The sequence below is a fragment of the Rhopilema esculentum genome, chromosome 7 (assembly GCF_057945365.1).
Source record: "Rhopilema esculentum isolate cy_ngs chromosome 7, ASM5794536v1, whole genome shotgun sequence".
In the NCBI taxonomy this organism is placed as follows: domain Eukaryota; kingdom Metazoa; phylum Cnidaria; class Scyphozoa; order Rhizostomeae; family Rhizostomatidae; genus Rhopilema; species Rhopilema esculentum.
In genome coordinates this window covers 7880455-7905388 of record NC_142821.1, presented here as the reverse complement: position 1 = coordinate 7905388, position 24934 = coordinate 7880455, and the positions used below count along the sequence as shown (strand labels likewise).

The window sequence follows — 24934 nt, the reverse complement described above, 5'->3', positions numbered from 1 at the left end:
CCCCCCACACCCCCCGGTATTTTCGCCCCTGCATCCATTGCCCCAGATTTTGACTTCCAGGAGGTTGCAGATCAATACGAAGATCTCAAAGATAAAGATCGATGCAAAGGTCAACAGTTATCCTCAAAATATATATAACGATGATACAAATCACAAAGATATCATCAATGTTAAATCAAGAATTTTGACGTCGAAGCCCCATTCAGCGGCTTATTGTAATTTGCGAAATTTCGCCAAAATTTCGTTACATTAAATCCACCATTTATAACTGAAATCGAAGCATAAACCAATTGAAAGTGATATATAAATAAACCTTGCATTCCTTGTCTACCATCATAAGAACGCATATTTATTGCATTAAAGCGACATGTTTCTTCTCTGTCTCCAGCGGTAGAAGCCATGCTTTCCGAGCCCGTCCCAAAGAAGACGGGGGTTAAGTACATAGTATCTAGTTAGCGAGACATAAGGTCAATGCCGCTGTGACTGCAACAGAGGAGACAAAGTGTAATGAACAATTAGGCTGTCATTTGCGAATGCAGCCTTTTAATCGTTCCGAAATTAACAATCAAAAGGGAACACAAGTACAGCAAAATCCTGGCTTTAAACTGCGTTTTAAAAAAATTGGTAATTTGCGAAATTTCGCAAAATACAGTTTTTTTACAACTACTCAAATGGGGCCGTATCAACATAAATCACGTCGGTAGGGTATGATGTGTCTACAAAATGAAGGAACAAATCGCCATTGCCATTAACAATGTATGCCCTGTTGCCCTGTTGAAATTTCATTAACAATGCCATTGCCATTAACAATGTATGCCCTGTTGCCCTAGCAACGGGTCGAACTGAATCCATCTGAATGCACTAAAACGTCGTACCATGTCGTTTACCACGGCAATTTGACATCAAACCCGGCAAGGTATGGATAAGAAAGCTGAAGCTGGAAAAGCGTAAGTAGACTTAATTTTTTTTCGTAGTTTTCAGAATCTGCAAATACAGCGATTGTAAGTCTCAGAAGTTGGGCAATTATTAGTTTGAATTGAGCCACCACACACTTCCTATAAAAATGTTGCTTCAAAGTGGCGAGTGCTGGCAGAAAACGTGTTTTCGCGTGACATTGGTTGTATTAACTCTCAGGGGGAAAGGGGAGCGGAATATACATTGCCAGTCATTGGGTATTGATTATCACGTCGCGTGCTTTCACTCGATGTCTCCCTGTATTCTTCCACCATATACCATAAATTTTGTTTTAAGCCCTCTTCTCTTTTAAACCCGTTCCCGCGAAACTAGCGAGTCCTGAGTGGATGTGAACTTCAAGCATCATATATTTAGAATAATCCCCCCCCCCCCCCTCTCTCTCTCTCTCTCTCTATTAAGCCCTTCTCAATGATGTCTGAAAAAATGACAGCTTGTCACAGAATGTACAGAAATACAGAAGCAAAAATTGGATTATTGATGTCTGCCAAAAAGTCGATGGGATTTCTCTTTGTTACAAAACAGTGGCGGAAATTATAGGGGTTTTGGGGGGGGGGGTCGGACCCTGCTTGTGAATTGTATATTTTATTTCAATTCCGTAAAAATTAGCTAAAGTTCTCATCGGATTCTTCCGAATAAAAGTTATTTTCAAACATATTTCCCACTGACGAAAACAAGATAAAATGCATAAAATGAACGTACGACTTTTCAAAAGTGTAATCGGTCGACCTGTTGTATCATCAATTGTCTCAGATGAGATATCGATCTCGATATCAAAAATAATTAATGGGTTGTTCTTTTTGCTACTTAATTATGGCGTGGTCAGCAAAGATTTCTAAAGGGTTCCCGTCAAATAATCATCTATTATTTATCAAAATGTGCAGTTTCTTTGAAATTAGACTTGATCCAAGATGTTATCTTGTCGGAAAATCGTAGGCATGGGCCCCCCAAAATGAAAGCCTGAATTTCCGCCATTGTTACAAAATACGGTTGCCAAAATATTTTCCTGCATTGTGACCATTTAATTGAAGATGTAATTATTTTCCTGTGAGTTTTCAAAGCTAAATCGCAGAACAACTCGAAAATAAAAAATCGAGAATAATGCGAAGTAACTTGACCACAACAATTGCAACCTTCTGTCACGTTATATGTTTGAACTGCACAATAAGAAAAAGAGTTAAATCTGGGGCCTAGTGCTTTGAACAAGAGGCTGTCACGAAAATTGTTGCAAAAAGTAGAAATTTTCTACTTTCCGTACAGAGTAAAGATTAACACAAGCATCTTGAAGAACACAATTGAGAATTCTTGTTTTGCTGAATTTATGCAGAACTCAATAAATTTATATGCCATTCGTGCACAATTGACATTTTAACGATGTCTTCTCCTCGGTTTGGTAGAGGCAATATCTATTGTGCTGAAAGATATATTATATTTTCAATTCACTTTTTGATATCACTGCTCATGTTTGTAAAAGCCTCAGAATGCCGCCTTAGATTATATCACATTCTTTAAAATCATGTCCTTCTCCCTTTCATATTTTAATTTTCAGTGTTGCAAAGTTGAATTCCGTGAAATCTCCTTTAAGCCCCCCTATCTTTTAAGCTCCCTTTATCAAGCAAAAACTTAAAAAAGCCCTCCCTCTTTAACCTTTGATGCCAAACAAAGAAAACACGCGCATTTAGTGGGTCTTTTGACGGGTGTGATGATAATAAGATCGTGTGCATTAAATACGGCCATTACAGCCCATGTAAAAACTTACATGTACGCCTTAGAAGTTGAAATTTGTTTAGAAGATCTCTCAGGATAATCAATCGGTTCTGGTGATTCTGATAAAAATTAGGACCTTATAATTGATTAATAAAACTTGCCCCACCACTTAAGTGCCCTTATGATTCGGTTACTTTTTTACTTTTTACTTTATTTGAGAAATTTGTGGATGAAATTTTTATTGAACAGGTTTCAAATCTCACTCAATTCATTTTTCCCTGGAACTGCTGCTTCTATATGTGATTCTCCTTCTAATTCACAAAGTCTATTTTTGAAAGCCTGTTTATCTGTAAATTCTTCCTTTATCTATATGCCCTTTTCTCAAATGCCCCACCTGTGGAAAATTCTTAAAAATGCCCTCTTATATCATATTTTTGACTAGACAGAAGTCTTGCCTAGGACGGTGAGATAAACCAGACGGTTTTCAGGTCCAGTGCCCGATGTTGTATGAATAGAAATGATAACTGTTATTGAGGTAAAAATGACGAGTTTACAACTTTGAAGTTTTATGGAATTTGAAAAAAAAATTTAATACATAATTCAACAAAACAAAACGAGACAAGAAAGGTAAAAGATTGAAATACAAGCAATTGAAAAAGAAAGAAGAAAGAACGAAACACATTTCAGGCACCGCGGAGCAGGGGGCTGGGGGGCTTTAGCCCACATACTTTATGAAAAATATGCCAAATATCAAGTACTAAACTACTCAAAAAAAAATCAAATCAAAAATGTTATTAACGTGTCAAAAAATATTTCGCTTACAAGCTAATTGGGGACACAACAAAAAAATTATATAAAGTTAAATTAGAGCATAAGATATGAAATTAAATTAGAGCATAAAATATATTTGATATTGTTTCTGGGGAATACCCCTGCTCCTGAATAAAATCACTCTTTCAAAGCGAGATATGTCAGTTTTGCGATTATTATCATCACAAAATTGGCAACCACTAAAGGATGCGACGCATAATATTCTTAAAAATTGGATGATTCTGAGCTTGAATATTCCTATAAAACAGTATTCTTATAAAAAGGAGGGTATGGAAAGCAACACTGCATAGGCTCAATTTGTCTGTCTTTTCCTTTTTGTTTTTTTAAGGGACTATGCAGGCCTATTCCTGGTGGCTCTTTTTATATTTCCTAAGTGATTTCGGAGGCCTGTTTATGGCATTTCGAGAAATTGATGGCGTTGACCCCAGGGTACCCGGCCAGAACCGAATGAATTCAATGGCGGAAGTAGAAGATTTGAGTGGAATAGCGGAGGAGCGTCTAGCTGAGAAGGAGTTTCGCCGCTCCTCCGCTTCTTCCTTTCATTTCCACGCCCGAAATTTTGACGTTCTCAGGATGTTCTTCGGCTATGTGTGCGACATACAATTAATAGAATAACTTGAAGTGTAACATGCCTTGTGTAAGAAGTTTTTTGCAGTTTGCACACTGATAAAAAAAGATCATTCAAGTTTCTTTTTAAATCAGTGATTTTGCATCATATTTCAAAACAAAATTGTAATTTAGGTTTTATTATTGTTTCTTATTGTTAATTAATATTTTCATGTTGAAATTGTAATTAGACTTTTTAGATGTTGGCGTTAATTAGCTCATATCTGACAACGAATTTTTGTTTGCCAACAGAAAACAAATTAATGATGATAATAATAATGCCTCAAGGGTATTCCATGTTAAAAAAATCAAATCGATTTGATATTATTCCAAATATCTGAATATCCGAAATGTAGACATTAGAGATACCGACTGTCTGATGACGTCATTACGTAATTGCCTTAAAAGTTTCTGGGTACATTTTTTGTTGTTGTGCTGGGAGGTGTAGGTAGGGTGTATCGATTAAGAATACACCAAAAGTGAACATACTCATCGTGTTCATGAAAGTAGTTTTTGCACTCACTCTTTCTTTCCTATTTCTCCTTGAATGATTTTAGAACATGTAGCAATGATGGAGTTAATGTTCTCATTTATGTTTAGGCCCACTGGCATAAAATTGCGCGCGTTTTCTGTTGGAAGACTGAATTAAGGGTGCGCTGCTCGCACTGCTTAACTTGAAGGTTATCTCAACAAATATTTGCGAAACCCTAGATATTAACAAATATTCAATAACATATCCTTCTGGGTGCAGCTGCTAACAGCCCCAGAAAGTCTGGAAATTTAATAAGACAATAAATGCGCTGGAAACTGTAATTGACCACCCAATCAGATATTGTGATATAGTTTGCGTTACAATTTTATCGCAGAACGAGGCGGGCAAGAACAACCACTTCGAATTCGAAGGTAATTATCGATATTCGATATTCGATTCGCTACGAAATTCCGAATAACTAACTTTAAACACGTATTTTAAACGAACCAAATACGATTTTCTTTTTAACTTCTCATGAAAGACTCTGATCCAATATCTCAAACCACCAAAACTAATATTTTTGGCTTAAATTTACCAAAGAAACCTTCTAAAGAGCATGAATCATTCATAAATATACACACACGATTTGTAACTGTTAACAACAGTATCTTATTGACCTGTAGATGGTTTCTTAGGTAGTCATAGATAAGTGTTGAAGTTTCAAACGTGATGCAGAAAAATGCTAGAAATATCAAGTTCTGTTGAATTGTGACGTACAGTACAGAGGAGATGAGGAAGGCAGGTATATCACTGCTTTTCCATGTGTAAAGACGTTGGATCTATGTATAAAGATGCTCGCTTTTTCCAACTTTTGTTGCTGAAAAGGCACGGTGGGCTGATGTTTTTTTTATGTTAAGAGTCAGTAGCAAACAATGTAGGAGGAATCGATCAATTTTGGACCCCAGTGTTTTGGAATAATAGTGAAAAAGGTGTTACAACAAATGATTTTTATAACGTTTGGGAAAATCAGGAAATAGCAGCTATGGCTCTTGTAACACATTAATTTTGAAGACATTTTTCGTACGAATGAATTTGTTGATTATTCATGTACAGTTTTGCTAGGGTTTCAACATAAACAACTATACGTAGCGAAATTCATATGTGGCATGGGATCATCGAGGCCTCTTAAGCAGGCACGGGTGAACCAGGATTACTTTCCCGTGGCGATGCTATAACAAATGGGGCCATGAATGGCAGGTTAAGAACAATCGCATCCCAGAATCCTTTGCCAGTCTACTACGATAAAAAGGAGTTAATCCGCTATGTTGTAAGGATTGGAATGCTATGGACTTTAGAAGGAAAATAGAATGGAGAAAATTACGTGTCCGGATGTATGATTAGATGGCTTTTTAAGGGGACTACATGCTTTGTTCCTCTTAGGAAAATAAAGAGCTTTCATTTTTACTGATAATTGATACTGGTGGAAGATACTGAGATAAAAAGAGGCCCGATCATCATATAACATTGCTTACCATGTCCCTCTATACACTATTGAAACTCCTACATGTTTGAAAAGTTTTTTTATAAAATCTTCATAAACATTTTGATAAAGTTCTAGATCATTCCTTTTGCATTAGTGTATGTGTCCTGTCTTGATGACGCCTTTACTCGCACGAATCGTATTTCACATTATCTTCAATTGGAAGTTTTCAATTTGAAACGAAAGTTTTCAAATGAAGGTAACCTTTGTGATTATCTTTGTCTTGTTCAATTTGGCTTAAGATTTAAATATTTGCTACTAAGTCTCTTTGGGCCTTGTTAAACGTTTGCTGAGAAGTGTATTCGCGTCGTTTCCAAGAGCTATCCAAATAAAGCAGTTTGAATTCTTCAACGGATTTAAGTTTTTGCAAACAAAGATTTGCCAATGTTTACAATGCTTTTATCTCTATTTTTTGTTTTTAAAGAATAATAATCGTTTAATGAAACGACTTTAAATCATTCAATAATATTTTAACCTCCATTTTTAGTCACGAAGGCTCAAAGGAAACTTAAAGGTAATCTACTGATATAAAAGTGGCTTGAGCCACCTGTCAATGAATATCAGCCAATCAATGAGCGTGTGAGTGGAATTGCACTGACTGATTGATCACTTTTTGATTGAAAGATGGCTTAAGCATGGGCTCCGACAAAGGTTGAAAAGTGGGGGGGGGGGGAATTTAACACCCATAACAAAAGATTTTGAAAAAAACATTACTGTTTTGCAAAAAAGTGGGGGGCCAAGGCCCCCCTGGCCCCCCTTCGTCGGAGGCCCTGTTAAGCCCCTTTAGTATCGGTCGATTGCCTTTAGTATCTATACTGATTTATAACTGTTCTTCTAATACTTGTATGTGTAACTAGTTTTCACAATAAGGTTCATACGACTTGGCAAAAATAATTCAGTGTGACGCAAGGTTCTTGCCTAGGTCTGCTGCTATTCAATGTCTGCTATTCTTTTTCATTTATATCCGGCAAAAATGGTTTAATGGGCTTTCGCTCTGCTGCAAAGATTACACATAGGCTGGGATTTTACCAGTTGTTCAACCAATGGTCTGTGATCTTCAGCTGTATGAAGCAGCTTCTAAGAAGTTCACTCACATAGAGTTAGTCAACGTCAATCACGGGAAAATATAAACAAATCTACTTTTAATAGCATTGCAAGTTTAAGACTACACAAACACTTTAACTGGCTTTAAGGCAATTCAATGTTAAACTTAAGACTTGAGGGGGTCAAATGAGATGTGCAACTTAGTATTTACGCTTTGGTATATAGAACTGTCCGATGATATGATGAATCTAGACACACTCACAGACAGGACCAAGAACAGGACGGATAACCCTAAGTTTCTCGCTTAATGTGATCACCAGGCAACTGTTCCTTAGCACGTGATAACCCCGATCATGTTATAAGCTTTGGTTGGAATTAAGATACATTTTTATAATAATTAAATTAAAATAATAAAAATCTAGGATCAAGTTGAAAAATTGAAGCTCACCCTGAGTTAATGTGTAATTGTTTCTTTGATACATAGGCAACCAAATATTTGCAAACTGCACCAATATTTGGAAAGTGCTGTTGAGAATAGCTATTGGTTGCTAAGGAAGGATATTCTTGCTCGATTCAAAGCAATCACCCTTGCAGTTTGTGGCAAATAGTGTTTGTAAATATTTGCTGTGTTTTAACAAAGGGAATTGTGGTGGAGAGCTCAGTAGGGGTATGGGTAATGCTGGGTGGGGTAAAAAAGAAACATTATTGTCCATTTCTTTTCTCTTCTCTTTTATTTAGTATCGTAGATGCCTCCAAAAAGTACGCAGACGTTAAGCTTCTATTAAGAAGAGGACCCCCCAACAGGCAACCTAACTATAATTCTAAATTATGATTATATCCTACAGCCCTTCCCCTATTTCTTTATTCTTGTCTGTTCTTCTAATTATTCTGCTTTTTTTGTCCTACTCCTACTTCTTCTAGATGAAAAAAATACGTCATGAAAGAAGTTATAATTTGCAAATAAAATAAAAAATAAAAAAAAATGCAAATTGCTCGATGTTCACGCAAAATTGAGCCACCATAAAATGGTCAATTTTTGTTAGTGCTGCTCTAAACATCCATCAGCATCCCTCTTTGGTATACGTTGCTGCCTTTCAGTCCATGCTTTTATTTCTAAGAAACTTGTTTAGACGATTACATAAACATTGTTACTTAAGCTGGTTATCTTTTGAATCCCCCTTTATGCAGCCTGGAATACTTTCTATTGAAGTGCTATTACCAATCTTTGTCCTTCTTGACAATGCAGACTTCAGGATTCTCTAATACGCAGAAAGTTAAGTACTGTTGACGTTTGAAAGGACGAGTCCCCCGCTTCAAGCAGGAGGAAAGGGTCCATGCTAATGTAATTTCTATATTGACTTGTTATCTTACTAAGGTTTTTTAGATGTATGGCCGGGGCTGCTCCTTGTGGTGGGGCTATTTTGGGATCTAACTGTATATTGTAGATACTTCAAATAGAATCATTCAAAAAGTATATGGTCGCGTAAATTATTAACAACGTGTTATCAGGACAAAAGCAGGGACCATATTTGGCCCACTTTGGCGAAAATCTTATATAATCATCGTATATACGAAAGTAGATTGTCGTATTATGTTGAATATCGAATGGTTTACTAGAGTATATGACCTACTACGATAGTATATCATCGTATGCTGTTGTACATTATAGTTTATCAGGATATAGTATATTTTACTATGAAACGTCTTCGTATGCTATGGTTTTATATCGTATACAACGGTTTGTCATTATCAAGGTACTCAACAAGCATTTTATCACAAGATAAAGCTACCCGGGTTAAAAAGAAACATATTGAAAGATAAATTCTTCTTCTGTTGCTTCGATATATTAAGTATCAAAAACCAAGGTGCCAAAAATTTCACTGAATTTATTATAGGTGGGAAAAAATTATGTCAAATTTCGAAACTTCGGTTTATATTTTGGCGAGAGCTTGAATCATTTTGGTGGGAAGAAACACACTTAAGTGCTTATATTACTTGGATGAAGAGAGCGAAGGAACAAAAAGTGATAATGGGCTGGGGATATTTTGCTGATGATAAAGGAGAAGCAGAATCTGAAAATTGCCACTGATGCAAATTGCAAGTAGTGATGCAAAGTCAATGTTTGCCGCGGCATTTATCACAATGTTTGCGAATTATATTCAGAGTTAGATTGACAAAATGTATTGCAGAGGTTTGTGACAGCAACCAAAGAATTTCATGAAAATTTTTTTAATCAGGTAAATTTGTAGTCCACACCCTCACAACAATGCTTGCCTCGCGACGGCCCTGACCCTCTACTTTCAAGTTAGGGGTCTGGAACACAGGCAACCAATGAATAGAACCCCATCAATTAAAAACTGACGAAGTTGGACGTGTTCAACTTCTTCAGTCAAAAACTGACGTTCATTAATGCATCAGTTTTTGTCAGTTTTTGCTAAATATACGATCAATTTTTGACTGAAAACTGTCAGTGAAAAACGATAAAAACTGATCGTGTATTTCAGGCTTAAGTCCTTAATCTTATTTCTTTTCTTCTACAACTCAGCTTGTTATTGTCCTCTTTATTTCACCTGCTCTTGCAACGGTCCTCCATACACACAATCATCCTAATAGAAATGAAAAATGCCAGTCAACATCTGTATGGAAAATCGTAAGCGAAAAGGGGGATTCTAAGAAGGGGAATGACTTTTTTGTCCCTGCCAATAAAGTTTTAATCCATTTAATGAGACAAATATCTTTAGGTTCTCTATGTTGTGTTGTCGGTTTCATTGAATTATCATTTTCTCGAAACAGAATCTATGATATGTGGATAGCAAACAGTGTTTAATCGTGTGAGTAGCTTGCAAAAAGGAAAATGTCTGTTCAGAGAGGTGTGTAGTGCTAGGCGCCTAGGGCCTAAGGGGGCAGCCCCCCTTTTTGATGCCGGAAATTGACAAGTTTCTACTTTTGCTATTGCTTTTTACAACGTGTGTGCAAGGGCCCCCGTTGTTATTTTGAGGCACAGGCACTACACCACCGTGTTCAGCCCACAAGCCAAAACCACTTGCTGGTTTAAAGATCCTAAATTGTCTCAAGTGGTTCACTACGAACTTAGATTATTGAGGTAGTCAGAATGCTATTTGTACGGTGGCCCACAGGTGCCACGGCAAAACTTTCTTTCTCACGGCAAAACTTACTTTCTTACGGCAAAACTTACTTTCTCACGGCAAAACTTTCTTTTTTCACGGCAAAACTTTATTTCTCACGGCAAAACTTTACTTCTCACGGCAAAACTTTCTTTGAATTTAATTTATTACTTATATTAAATTTTTTTTTGAAAATTTTATCTCGTGACATTGGATTCTCGTCGTCGTATTGCTTTGTTCCTTTTGCTTTTCTAACATAGGCGTAGTAGACAAGGGTATGGGGAGATAAGGGGGCTGTAGCGGCAACTGTAGTTTCTCAACACTGAAAAGTTTCCAAAAAAGCGATAATCAGGCAGAAATCTACCATGATTCAGTCAGGCAAAATTTTCATAAACAATGGATGTTGTTTGTTGGGCAACCACTTCGATTTTTTTCTCCGCTTATATTATGCCCATGCTTATTATTTCATTTCTTTATTCATTGTTATTACTATTATTCGAAAAATTAAGTACCTAGCCATCAACCCACCCTGTGAGTAATACGATATGATATGATATTAAACACAATACCCAATTTATAGGTTTTTTACAAGCCACAATCGAGCGTGCCAAGTGCACGTACGTGATTTTTTGCACGAATTTTATGTGCACGCCAATTTTCAACGAATTGATCTTTTTCACTGCTTTCAAAACAAAGGAATCAAAGACCTTGCATGCGGTACTGTTTCGTTGAGATAGGAATATAGGCCTAGCCTAGCCCAACCTAGATAAATTTTAGAACATTTCTGGGCTGTCTTTCTGCAAGAATTATCAAGAGAAGATGTAGGTATTCACAAATCTGCGAAGTTTAAAACGTCTAAAGCATTGATTAGATCTAAGTATCACGTACACAACATCACGTAAAGAAAGTTTTGCCGTGAGAAAGTAAGTTTTGCCGTGAGAAAGTAAGTTTTGCCGTGAGAAAGTAAGTTTTGCCGTGAGAAAGTAAGTTTTGCCGTGAGAAAGAAAGTTTTGCCGTGAAAAAGAAAGTTTTGCCGTGAAAAAGAAAGTTTTGCCGTGAGAAAGTAAGTTTTGCCGTGGCACCTGTGGGCCACCGTATATTTGGGTTCTGTGGAAACAAAACCAGACCAGGCCAGTTTACAATGACGCTTGTCAGATTCAGGTTACTGTTGTACAGGATCTATTCTTCGGTGTCAATTGAAAGGGCCCAATAAACCAGATGCAAAGATTCAAAAGATTCGATTCTTCATAACAGGAAGCCAAGTTCAAAAATATGTTCGACCCCCCCCCCTTAAAGCATATGTTCGACCCCTCCCCCTTAAAAGCATATCCTAACCCCCCTTTTCTTTAGGCGGAACTGAAAATGTTCCAGCTCCTGCTGTTGCATGTCGGTTATATATTTTCAGTCTTGCTTCTCCTAACCCTTCCTTCTTTACTACCTTAAAATCCGTGTTTCAGTCGAAAAAATGCCACGAATGGACCACTGCAGGGCCTCTGAAGAAGGGGGGCCGGGAGCATGGCCCCCTTTTTTTGCAAAACAAGTTTTTTTAAACATCATAACAAAAATTCTTTTGTTATGATTGTTAAAATCTTCCTTGGCCCCCCCCTCCCACTTTCCAACCTGCGTCGGAGCCCATGTACTGTTTATTTACCAATGTGAGATACACACTGCCAAGACTCACATAGTTAGTCCATTGTTCAAAATTTGCCGCGGGAAGAAGCAAAGCAACCAAAGCTATTCCAGCGGTCCAGCAAGGCGTTTGACTAGTTATTCTCTCGAGTAAATTATCGAAAATGGCGTACCAGCAGGAAAGGCCAAGACGAAAGAAGTCCGTTTTTCAAGCAATCGAAGTTTTAAGGTGAGGGAGTTAACGTTTTAATAGATATGGCGAAATGAGCAGCCGTAAGAAAGAAAACATTCTGTTGTGATGTAAGACACTTTATCTAGGGGCTTCTGATAAGACGAAGTCTGGTATTCTAGTACTCTAGTTTTTGGAATTCGCAGAATTATCAATGGATAACGAGAGACAATCGAAGTTGACTTGTCTAGGCTAGGGTACTACTACAGTGGCTTGACAGGGTACAGTAATGAATGAGAAACTTCTTCTGAATGTTCGAAACTCACTTTAGCTGCGAACTGTTTCATGGGTCCGGTTAGCTTTCAATGTAATCATGCTACCACAATTTTTTTAAATCGCTTTCTGTTTCTTGCCAACAGACAAGTAGGACTTTCTGTATCGTAGAACCGATCTAGCAAGAACACAGAGCCATATTGACATTATTATGCATCAGAGAGTCTGCTAGCTGTAATGAAATAAATAGAGACCTAATGACGATATTCCTATGTATTTCATCGTTTGGCCAAAGGTTGTGACTAAGAGACACGAATGCCCTGTCCTGTTGTGGAGCCTCCATTCTCGGATGTAAACAACTCCCACGCAATTGGAACAACATTGGAAATTCAAATAAATCATCCGAAAAATCACACACAATTTGAACCGCTTTAAAACACATCATTTTGCTTGCTAAAATGGATAAATTTCATATTCAAAAGCATATTTTTTCAAGTTTTAAGATCTTTAAGGTTGTCAAAGCTCACAACGGAAATTTGATTATGTCGTGGTTACCAGAAAGCCAAGACCCTTACGCCGATATCGACAAGACGCGTTGAGTACAAATTTGTTCAATGTTATCAATTGTCTCTCTAAACCCAGCTTAACAAGACAATTAAGTGATAGTTATAATTGCAAAATTACACCAGATGTATTAATTTTTTGACCAACCCTTTTATCATCCAGACTCACGTCTCTACTCTTCAAGGACTTAAATTGAGGGGACAAGGAGTTGGAAAGTTTGGTCATCAAAAGGCATAATGCCCAATTGTTCAGCCGCTCCTGTTTACTTTCTTCTGTCATAGTCACGAGAGAATGTTTTTCTCCCTTCATGATGTTCTTCCTTCTCCTGTTATTTTGCTTTCGGCGAGAGTATAATCGTTTTGTCAAAGCGTTGTCATGAACACAACTATGCCACGTTTAAGCTTCGTAATTTTTCACATAATATTTTTCATAAACTTTGTTTGTCATCCTCTATTATATCTGTAAAGGACCTGATTTGCTCCTGAAGGCTTATGCAGATTCCTTGAAATCGTAGAACAAACTTTAGAAAGTATTGAGTCAAAGAAAGCAGCTCTTTTGATCCTTCTATTCTATATCTGTTTGACTCCATTCCTTCTAGGTATGTACGATCATAGGCGTAGACTTGCGTTTTTCAGGGGGGGGGGGGGGGGCTCAAAAAGTTAATGACAATTCCTAATGGCAGCTGCTGGTGTCATAGGATAGAAAATGGATTAACTAAGGGCTTAAAGGTGATTTTTTCGTGCATTTTTTATTATCGAGGAAGAAGAAACACACATGAGATGATGGAAAGTGTATTTTTAAATCATAATCAGTTTCTTTAGGTTGAGATCATCAGTTCTATTTAGGCACACAAAATGTTTATGCGTGGAACCAATAATATAACAAACTAACCAAAAAATTGGTGAAGCACTTCCTTATTTTCCAGGGGGGGGCTCAGCCCCCCCTCGGTTTTCCTCAGGAGGGGCTGAAGCCCCAGAAGCCCCCCTAAGTTTACGCTAATGTGTACGATCGTACAACTGTTAAAGATTTTCGATACACACGCAACATATTCATTGGAACCATTATATGGCCCAATATTTTAACAGGTCTCTCTTCAGCCTAGATCGACGGTATCAAATACAACAGGCTCCCTTCAATGGCTTGAAAAAGCTACAGTTCTTGCAAAAAGAAGTTGAAACGTCACAACATTCACGTTCAAAAGCCCCAAGATTTATCTACCTTACAACACTGATCCCTTCAGTAGAAGTATTTATGCGATAAAAAAAACATTTCACGAAAAATCATATTGATTTCAGGGCAGGGAATTTTTTAAGGATTTTTGAGTAGTTTAAGTAAGAAATCAGTCAGAGTTACAAAATTATCAATAAACAATGGTACAACGCTTTAAACAATTCCAACAAAATGACTGCAAAAAATATTCTGAAATGCATTTACAGCTTATCTAAAGGGCATGGTCGCCAAAAATTTCAAGCTCGCTTCGCTCGTAGCAGACCTTACTTCCGGTGTTGCCACAGGGCTTTTAAAACCTGTCGGCGGCATTGCTCACAACTAAGCCTCAAAATGATACCCATATCATTGTAGCTAGGCATCTAGAAACAGCTTTTCTCAACCTTTCTGGAATCTTTGTTAGGTTACCCCTTTAAAGAAGTTTTTTAACCTTAGAGAATCTATGTTAGGTTGCCTCTTAAAACCAGGGTAAAAGTAGGATTTTGCTTTTCAGTGGGGGGGATCGTAGGGCCTGGGGGGGGGGGTAATTCCCCCACCACTGAGTATGTTAAAAAATGCCCTGTTTCAGGGCCTGCACCAATGATCCTAAATTGGAGGAGCCACAAATATAAATAAGAATAACCTCTTACCCCCTCTAGACCTAATTGTGGCAAACATTTTGCTGACACTGTTTTACTTGTGGACTTTGGTTCAATGTAGTTGTCGTTATCTAAAGGTTTATCTATTCAAATAACTTAAGCTGATATTCTTTTACTTAGCGAAAAAGAGGGGAGGCCATGGCCTCTTGGCTCCCTGGCCCCCCTGGGTGTGGGCCCTTGGTCAGTGCAACATTGTAATCGAGGAGAGGAAACGACTTTAACAACTTTAAAAATTTGTTTAGTTGTTCCAATGACTGTGGCTAGGATTGTATCTTCGTGTTTTCTCTTGGAACTCCTGTCCTCCGCTCTTCATCATTTGACTCTCCGAGGCTCTGGCGCCCAGAGAATATCTTGGTCTACATGGAACAAGGGTTCCTATTATATTGTAGTCTCTCTATTTTTGGGGTAATGTTACTCGATTCTAATTTCTAATAAAATGATCTATTTTAATTCAAAGTTATATATAATATCCAAACGGAAGAACGGAAATATTTTAAGATAATCCTTTTTTATTTTAGCACTGACTTTAGCGTTTATTATAACATCACAGACGAGGAAGATGTATTCAGATTCTTTTGCGCAGGGACTTACACAATCAATATGACTTTGAATTCATTTTCCCAATTCAGCTCAGCACCAACAACAAATTAAGTAATCTCCAACTGATTATCTGTAATCGACAGAAAAGAGAAATCGAGACTAAGAACAATGTTTTGGATATTTTCTTGACTGCCTTATTCTTGGTTAGAACCACAGAATAGAATTAGGGCAGAAGGGTCACTCCCTTTAAAAAGCTTTAGTCTTTCTTTAGTCCTAAAATATTTCGTGTTTGACATGGAAACGAGGTTACGCAACCCAAAGAGGTTCCAGTTTTAGGCCATCGCTCTTATGCTTTTGGAAAACGATGAAAACTGACATCTGGATTCGATCTTTTACTGTTTTGAAAATTTAATGCAGAGCAGTAACTTTCTCTCTCGACCTTCCTTGACATACTCACGGATGTTTATTAATAATGCTAGAAAGCAAAGTTGACACTGGCGTTGCAGCTTCCCCAGGCAGAAAAAAATTCTTGGATATAGGCCAATCAGAAAGACGCAAGCAAATGACCGACATAATTGTCTAATCAGTGCTGGGTGCCTGTAGAAAAATTACCACTGGATCCACAACTGGGTATATGCTCCCAATCGTGTTTTTCCATCGGGACCTTATTCTGACGTTTTATACTCTGAGGAGTGTCAGACAAAACAGCTTCAAGTAGTATATTGTGAAATGTTTGCTTTTTTCAAAGCCATTTTCAAGTTCTGTACCGCCAAAAAATACCAAAGTTGTTATATCTGGGGAAAATGATCAATTCGATTAAGAAGATCTAAGAGAAACAATAACAGAATATGTTTCAAACATTAATAAACAATAATGATATAATTAATCAATATAAACAAATGGTATAATTAGCGAATTGTGCCCTGGTCCTTCCTACCAACGTGACCACGACAATGCGATTCCACACCATGTGTGAAAGTTTGGTCATGTCAGGGGTTTGAACCCCATAACATGGCGGTGTCTGTGTTATGGTAAGTTTTAACTGCCATTTGATAAAAATTCTACAAGGAAACTTTAACTGACAAAAGATAAAACTTTTATAAAGGATATGAATTCTATGCACCAATTCAACTTATGGCCTCGTTTTGGGAATTTCTCCAAGCTTCCTTATACGACTTTTTAAAGCCCAGGTTTGGTTTTACTATCATAATTTTAGACCGGATACTATTTTTCATATTGTTTTTGCTTGCATCTTAGATTTTATGGCAGGGGCTGCTGGTAGGGGAAAAAGTTGGTCATAGATTCCAAGAGGTCTGGAATCGCCCTACAACCCACCTCCCTTTAATTGTCAAAATGGCTCACATTCACAAGCTAACTAAATTTTTTAACTTAACTTCAAAGAATTTAATTTAAATCATTTTATCAAGATTTATCCAAAAGTGTCTCAGTTGAAGTTAACTAAAACGACCTAAAACTTAGGCAATATTTTTCTTGACACACAAACAAGTTATATTTGTAAACTGGTTGAATTTTAATAACATTTGCGGCCCTATATTAGTTTGCAACGGGATATGCATGCCAAAAAATAGCATCAAGCGATATTTAATTCTTGAAAAGTCCTGAAGTTTCTTTTTTAACAACTTGCTCTAGAAAAACTGCCTTATTTCGATAGGTTGCATATTATTATTGGATTAATAGGAATGATTCTCTAAAAACAGCAATTTACCTCTAGGCATACATGACCTAAAATATGAACGCTTTAACTTTTGGATTCATTAAAGACATAGCCCAGACATAGCAATCCCTATCATTAAGAGTAGCCAGCCGTCGCATAATAAACCGACCAACGGCTGTCTATTCTTGCTGAAGGGTCGCCTGGCTAGGAGTCAAAGGTTGTCTATAAAAGGTCCAACCATTAACTAAAGGAAGAAAAATCACTCCAAATAGTTTGGATTTTAGTGAGAAAATAAAACCTTTGACAAATCACCTTTAACCAAACATGGCAAAAAGAAATTCGTATTTCTAACTTCATTGCCATAAATCCAAGAATATTTGCTTGTTTAAAATGGAAATGTTGCTCCTATTATTAAACTCCGCAATGTAGTGAAAATACCTTTGGATATGTTCCAGCATATTCCGTCAATAAGGGACTGGGAGGTCACTCACATAGCGCGTGAAAAGAGAAGCAAAACTATTGATACGGCCAACAGGCAACGGCCAACAGGCAACGGCCACAAACCAATGAGCCTGGCTGTATTTTTATGTGGCTGCCAATAGACAGATAAGATCATCGTCATCATCATAATGAGAAATCAAATTATCTAAATACATAAATCGTTGAAGAGCCACTCTTACTTCAACTACTTACATTATTTGAGAGGTTCTTTTTACAAACAAAATAAGCAACAATTTACCGCGGATTGACCAACAGTAGCAACAATAGATATGTAAAAAATGCGAGAATTAATAGTGTACAATCAAAAGTATTGCATGAAAATCTATGCCTAACAATGGAGTTTCGATTCATTTTTACAGGAAAATTGCCATTTGTTTGCGTTGTCTGAATATTTCTCTTACAAATTTGGCAACATTTATTGTTAGTTTATTGTGTTCACTTATCCTCATCAAAGAATCAAATTTATGATCTGATGGATATAGGGTAAAATAATCAGGTATGTAGTTTGTTCTTGAATCTTACAAAGCAGGGCATTTAAGTATTACATGATACTCATCTCATCTCCAATTTCGTTTGAAGAACACATATCACATTTTCGGTTATTATAATCAATGTTTTTCCATCGCCCAGTTCTACCAATAGCCTATGATACGAAGTTCTGAACCCACAAAGATATTGTGATAGATCGATTGGTAGTACATTCAGGTAATTCTCGCTTTCAAAACACGATTTCATACGCTTATACATTTGACCTTTGTGTGATTTTTCCATATCAGAATTCCATTGTTGAATGAATTGGTCTTTGAGATTCAATTTAATTACTGCACCTAAATTTTCAGGGCTATTGAACATATACGTGATCCAAATAAAGGACAGTCCTGAGCTATTAAGGGTATTTTTAACATACGTGATCTATTTAATATTTTCCTTTGTCACTAAACTACTATACAAAATATTTGTTAGTTTTTTTTTTACCTCTGACCATGTTGGCCCAAAAACCCATCATTCTTAATTTAATCGTTATTGATACTGGTAATCTCCCTAAATCCCCATATACCATGTTTAGTGTTCAAAATTAATTTGTGATGCTGCAGTTCTAGTTGATCTAGTAGGTTTGTTTTCTCAATCCCCCATACCTTAGCCTGCGTCACAGACCATCCTTGGTGGTGATGGTCTGTGACGCAGGCTACCATACCTCTGCTCCATAAGTTATAATCGCAATGACCAATGCATCAAAAATGTTCAGCTGTATATCCACTGACAAGCTCATATCCCTAGCTCTGGAAATTACATAGCCTTGCCTGTAATCTAATGTATTTGAGTGCACCCAGAAATCTTCCATTATTCCTAAAGATGACGCCTAAATATTCAAATTCGTTCACTATTTCTAAAAGGTCATTTTTAGAAGTAAAAGTCGAATTTTTATTCCACCTTCCACATTTTGAAAATATCATAATTTTGGTTTTTCCAACATTAAGTTTCCACGTGTCTCTGTATCTAGATAACGAGTCGAGCGAGTGTTGTAATCCTTTTTGAGAAGTAGCAAATAAGACTGTGTCATCAGCATATAACAGTGTGTACAAAGAAATACTTGATCATCATCCAGTTTTACGGTTATGCCTTCGCAACCAGTTTCGGAGGAGAAATGGTCTAGATCATTGAGAAATATCGCAAAAAAAGGGAAGATAAGTTTTCCCCTTGTCTAACTCCAATATTACATGGAAGCATGTCACTTAATGTTCCTCCTATTTCTATTAATGATTTAATTTTGGCATACATGTTAATCATTATATCATAACACTTGTCAGTAATGCCATGTTTTTCAAGTTTCATCAAGATCATCCCGAGACCTTTTCTCCACCTTGAGTCAAATGCCTTTTCGTAATCTACGTAATAGAACAAAACGGGCACAAACAAAGTATTTAGATTCTGTCAAAGGACAGTTATACCTAGAAAAGAAGCCGTTTTGCTCATTGAATTATCTTATCCCGGAATTTCTTTCCTCTGGAGAAGACTTGCTCATAGACTATTCATACTATGAGCAGTGCCCGCCGCTCCTCCATCAGGGTCGGCACTAGATCATAGTCAGCTAACGCATGAGCCGTCTATGAGTATTATATCTTTGCATAAGTATTCATAAACTTATGCACCTTCCTCCCGAATTTTCTTTGTTGTTAATGAACAATCCCTTTTGTTCTCAATTGAATGGAGCTGTCATAAAATAAAATAAAGTAGAATATTCGGGGGCAGGGGGCTTACTTGCTAAAAGTGATTTGGAGATATTGGGAGCTAGTTGAGGGCGAGGCTTAATGGAGCTTCTGGCTTAATGGCCATTTGTTCTCCTAAATGCACACTGACAAAGAAAGTGCTGTTTTATACGAATGATTGAACATGGACAAAAAGCAGCTCAAAATCCCGTCATTTCATGGCTTCTCGAGTAAGACCCACAAATTATTTTATTAGAAAGTTTCATTTGGAAGGATTTCGCTAATAGGCCTGTTTGGATGACTAATTTTGGGAATCGTTGCTTCTTGGATGTAATTCAGGAGAACCAAACTTTATCTCCAAAACAAATCGGAATACGGTAAATACAGTTCTTGCATATTCTGCGATTTTTTAACTACTCTACCGATTCTTGATGCAAGTCTAGTGGTGGTGCCTTGTCTACACGGTCGGAGCTCCGTATATAAATCTTGTGCAAATTATTCCCTTTCAGAAATACGTAGTTTTTTAATAGACGATAAAGTATGAATTAGAGAGAGTTGAACGTTTCCTAAAGGCCACATGTAACGCCCCTGTTCTATTCAGCACCGAGATGTGCTTGGGCCACCATGTTGACGATTGTTGATTTCAAGCACTTGCATGAATGTATTTGCAGGGGAAACACTGTGCTGAATAAGATTCGAATCAAAGACCTGCTGTCGAATAAAAAAAGTTTTTTGTCAGAATTTGCGATCCCACGTGGAGCACTGATGAAGAGCACAGGAGGAGGGCAAATTTAAGTTTTGTTTTGTAATTGTAACTACCTGAATTCAAAGACAAACAACGATTATTGTGTAGCGTTGACTCAAAAGGTACAAAAGGCGATTGCATGCAAAGTCCTTTTTTTACCTCGAAAAGCTGATATTTTATAGGATATAGCAAGGAGAGAGGCTGCTCTGGAAAAACAAGAAAGTCACTGGACTTCCTCCAGGGTTAAGCAGGTCCAGTTTCATACTTCCATATGTTCCCAGCTACGGTTTATAGGGATAGGAATATCCCACAGCCAGGATCAATGGCGGACTGGCCCACCGGACCACCGTCCCACCGGACCACCGTCCCACCGTCCCACTGTCCCACCGTCCCACCGTCCCACCGTCCCATAGTCCCACCGGCTCCTTTAAAGTTTGCCAAAAGGGTCCCATCTTTGCAAAAAATGGCCCAATCTTAGGAATGTGGGGCCTTAAGATATCCCATTACGAATAGACGTCAATAACACATATGGTCATAAAATGGATTGGGTCGAAGCTAAATAAAGAATGACTTTTTAGCTTATGAGAGGTTAATAGAGATTTGGAATTTTTAATATGATAGATTTTTCTGAAATTTTTTATTTTTCATTGACCCAAGTTCAGTTAACCTGTACGGCATCAGCTGTAGAGTTCAATCAAATTTATGCCAGTTAGCAAAAGGTAAGGAGTGATTCAGTAACAAACTCGGCGTTAACTTTTTCTTTTCCTCAAGCCATAGCATTAAGATAATGCGATGCGAATGATACTTCGACGGGGGTTGCTGCGTCGTCTTCTACACGATTAATCGACTACTTCATAAAGAAGGTTATGTCGATGTAAATGAAAAAAGAAGTTAAGAAATAAAGGAAAAGCGGAAACACATAGAACAGCAGCACATGCCAAGATGAAATTTGTAGCATGAAAAATTTGAGGCGTATGACCAGGGCCGTGAATCCCGGGGGGGGGGGACGGGGGGACTGTAGGCCCCCCTAAAATATCTGGAGCAAAACGATTTTGCTTGAAAAATTATCGTCATATTTTTTAAAGAAAGGAATCCCTGGTAGCTGGGTTAGAACCAAACTAAGTTTTCTAGGTTATTGCAACAAACGTCAGCCACTATTTATGTCATGGTGGCAAGTGCAAGTTGACTATTGTTGATGGCTGTTATTTATGTTTGCAGAGTGGTGGCAAGTCGGTGACGGTGCCCATGGGGGGATTAGCCCCAAATATTTTGTCCACCAGTCACCCCTTGAATAAATTTCAAAAACATGTTAGAAAAGAATCGTGTAAGTCGCCATAAATCTCGACCAATCCACATTACACAAAAAATTCTGAGTTTTGCTTTTAACGGTAGCTAGGAACAAGGCAAAAAGGCAAAGAGGGCAAGAAAAAAATATAATTTGCGTAAAAGTACCACGTCGATAAAGAAGTATTTTTGCATTTAATAAAGAGAGAGGCAATGACTTCACTTTTTATTATAGAATTGCAATAAATTTGGCCCAGCCTCGATTTTTCTAAGAAAAGTTTCGCTTTCAGCCCGAATATGTTCTTAGATATATCCCTATTTTTTCGAATCCGATATGGTTTCAAAAAAAATCGCTTGCTCTCGAATAGAAAACAGACATTTTGAAAAAGCAAAAAATGTCAGTATTGTGATTCTCTGTTGCGAATATTGTGAAAAAAGCAACTTCTGAAAAATGTGCCCTCTACGTCGAAGGTCACCTTTTCTTTCTTTCCCCAACGTCTGTCAGTAGAGTTTAAGCGTGACTCTTCCCCTCCCCAATTTCGTCCAAAGACAATAATCTGTATTTTTCTAAGAAACGTCGTCTTGTCTATCCTGAACGGTATAGTATTTTGTTAAACTTGGTATGGGAGATGCTATTTTGGCCTTTCTAGAACGTCTGATTTCAAAAATATTCTTCCGCGTCGGACCCAACCATGGTGGGTCATCCTACGTCACTAAACTTGATTCTCAGCCCCCCAGAATTTATTTCTTTCCCCTGTCTCTGAAAATTTTATCAATTTAATTATAAAACAGTCAACATTCTCAGAAATATCTGTAAATACCTTCTATAGAGTTGAAAAAATCTTACCAAATCTTAAAGTCTTCATTTTTGTTTTATATAATACCTATCTGTTTTGTTACTGCCATAAGCAGCTGCACACTTAAAATTCATTCGCTCTGCTGACCCTACCTCCACCGCCCCCAATTGACAGGAGAGATTTACGGCCCTGCGTATGACATATCAGAGCTCAACATATCATACCCTGGGTGCCAGAGCCGCAGAGAGTCAAAGGATGAAGAACGGGGGAAGGAATTGCGAAGGAGAATGAAAGAGGAAAGGGGACCTTATCAAGAGGGAAAATGAAACTTCTGATAACATTTGATTGAAATTGTTTTCGAAATGATAAACCTAAAAGTTTTGTGAAAAATATAGTTTGTAAGCAACCAATTTAGCGAATGATTACCAAAAATTAAAGGGAACCTTCTTGCTATAATTTAGCTATAATATCACGATTAAGATATCAAATTTGCGTATATAGAAATGATTCGCTTTAGATTTATTTGTCGCTAAACAGGTTTTCCAATTTGAATTTTTGATAGAAATTTGTACAATCCAATAGACGTTCAATGTATTCCGCATGTGAGCCACAACTTCTACAAAACGAATCGTTGTACCGTCCTTTTTAGTTTGCATTTTTTTAGGTCTGCCATCTTTAGTTTAAGTTTCAGTAAGGATGAGGCTTGATCTATACATGTTTTGGCCCCCACAACAAAAACCTCAACTTTCTCATCTGATGCTGTCTGATACTTCCATAACTTGATGAACAGAGCCAAAATAACAGTGATTCGTCAACAAGCTTAAGATCTTTTATCGGCAATGTCTCAACTGATTTTGATATATTTGAATAAATTTGCATATTTGGATGTATTTCATGGTGATCTTTTATTTGTACGGAAGATGAATCATGCCCGTCTTCCAGACATGCAGTAGCCCCCGTTTCAAGGTCATTGCACATGCGCATTGTCACTCGAAGCCCTGGCGGGAAGTTCTTGAGTTGTGTGGCCCCAGACAGAACAGCTGTGCGAATTCTGTTATTAATGCGCATGTGCTATAACCCTGCAACACTAATTGGTTTAAGACGGACTGATTCAAAAATTCCATAAATTGGTATTGGGGCGTCATACTTTAGAACTCTATTGTCTCATAGTTTTGCATTCTTTTGATAGCTAAGTGGATAACCAATGAAAGCTAATTTGATTTTTTTGGGCCAGTGGTTTTCATATGACGCTTGCGTTATCCTTTTTTCTGCCAATGTTGTCGCACAATGGCAATAAATGTCACGGTGTCTAGAGAAAACTGGATTAGGCGAGAATAGACTTCATCCAAAAACTTTCATAAGCTTGATTTCACAAGAAAATTGATGATTTTTTCTTTCCACTTCTATGTATTTCAAAAACTTGATCCCGAAAGGGGACTTGCCTCGTTAAGGTCGTTACTCAGAGTTTCGGGCAAGTTCCTCAAGAGTTTTAACAACCTGACGTGGTTTTCGTTTTAACATCCAAATGACAGGTCAAAATTTGTCCGAAAATTTATTTGTCCGAACTGCCAAAAACATGTTCGAAAGTATTTTTGCCGAAGTTAATTGTCAGAAATCTCATCCACTGAAAAATTTTGTCCTCGTATAAGTTAACGCATGCGCTTGAAGAGAATCAACAGACATATATACCAATGTTTTAAAAGGTATTTCAAATTCAATTTGTTTTGGCATTGAACTATATCCAAGGACAAAATTGCATGGGATGTCTGGTGACAAAAGGGAAAAGGTTAGCTAGTTTTATATCTGTTCATTTCTTTTAAAGTGTTTTTTCTACATTATCCTCCTCAATATTGCACTACTTTCACATCTACCATTCTTGCCGAAAGTCCTTAGAACACCCTTCTGCAGTCAATGAAAGATTTTGATGAAATAAAGGTTTCCGGTCGTAAGATACAGAAATATCCCCCCCTCTCCCCCAAAACAATGTTGGTTGCAAAGCCTATTACTTACCCTAGCTGATAAAGTGACATTGGATGAATTTCAAGCTTTGAAACTGTTGTTATTCAACATCGTTTCAAGGGAGAGAGGGGGATGCGATAATGAAGTAATGCGAAATTTTAGCTTAGTGTACCAAGACTTTTGGCAACCATTGTACATAGGCTGGACAGAAGGGCCATTTTATGTTGTCTTACTTCAGAGGCAATCCAAAGTCTAAAGAAAAGAGGAAATGATAACCTTGATCACTGAAGCCACAGAATTAGAAAAATTATCGTTATTCTGTTATTCCTATTCTGTGGTCTAGATGTTTTTTAGGATCGACAATCGTTCACTAAAATTGCGAGACTGCATTGATTCCCCCCTTCCTTCCCCCTTTCCCAATAATGCGAT

At 37.4% G+C, this 24934-nt stretch overlaps 1 protein-coding gene and 1 long non-coding RNA gene across 4 annotated transcripts in view; one reads left to right on the top strand and one right to left on the bottom strand.

Moving 5' to 3' along the window:
• The first annotated feature begins 809 nt into the window (after positions 1 to 809).
• LOC135683912 (uncharacterized) overlaps positions 810 to 24934 on the top strand; it is a 53904-nt gene continuing 29779 nt past the window's right edge. Inside the window, exon 1 of one of the 3 annotated variants that reach the window (XM_065199309.2) lies at positions 810 to 947. In XM_065199309.2, coding sequence (XP_065055381.2) covers positions 919 to 947 — 29 coding nt within the window. In that variant the 5' untranslated portion in view covers positions 810 to 918. Of the gene's footprint in view, positions 948 to 11408; positions 12156 to 19600; positions 20098 to 24934 lie in introns of those variants that run through there. The other 2 variants (XM_065199307.2, XM_065199306.2) reach the window with 2 other exon arrangements.
• LOC148959943 (uncharacterized) lies at positions 14140 to 19613 on the bottom strand. The gene is made up of 2 exons (XR_016143888.1): positions 18709 to 19613; positions 14140 to 18649 (listed from the first exon to the last, which is right to left on the bottom strand). It is a non-coding gene; the product is annotated as an uncharacterized LOC148959943 (long non-coding RNA).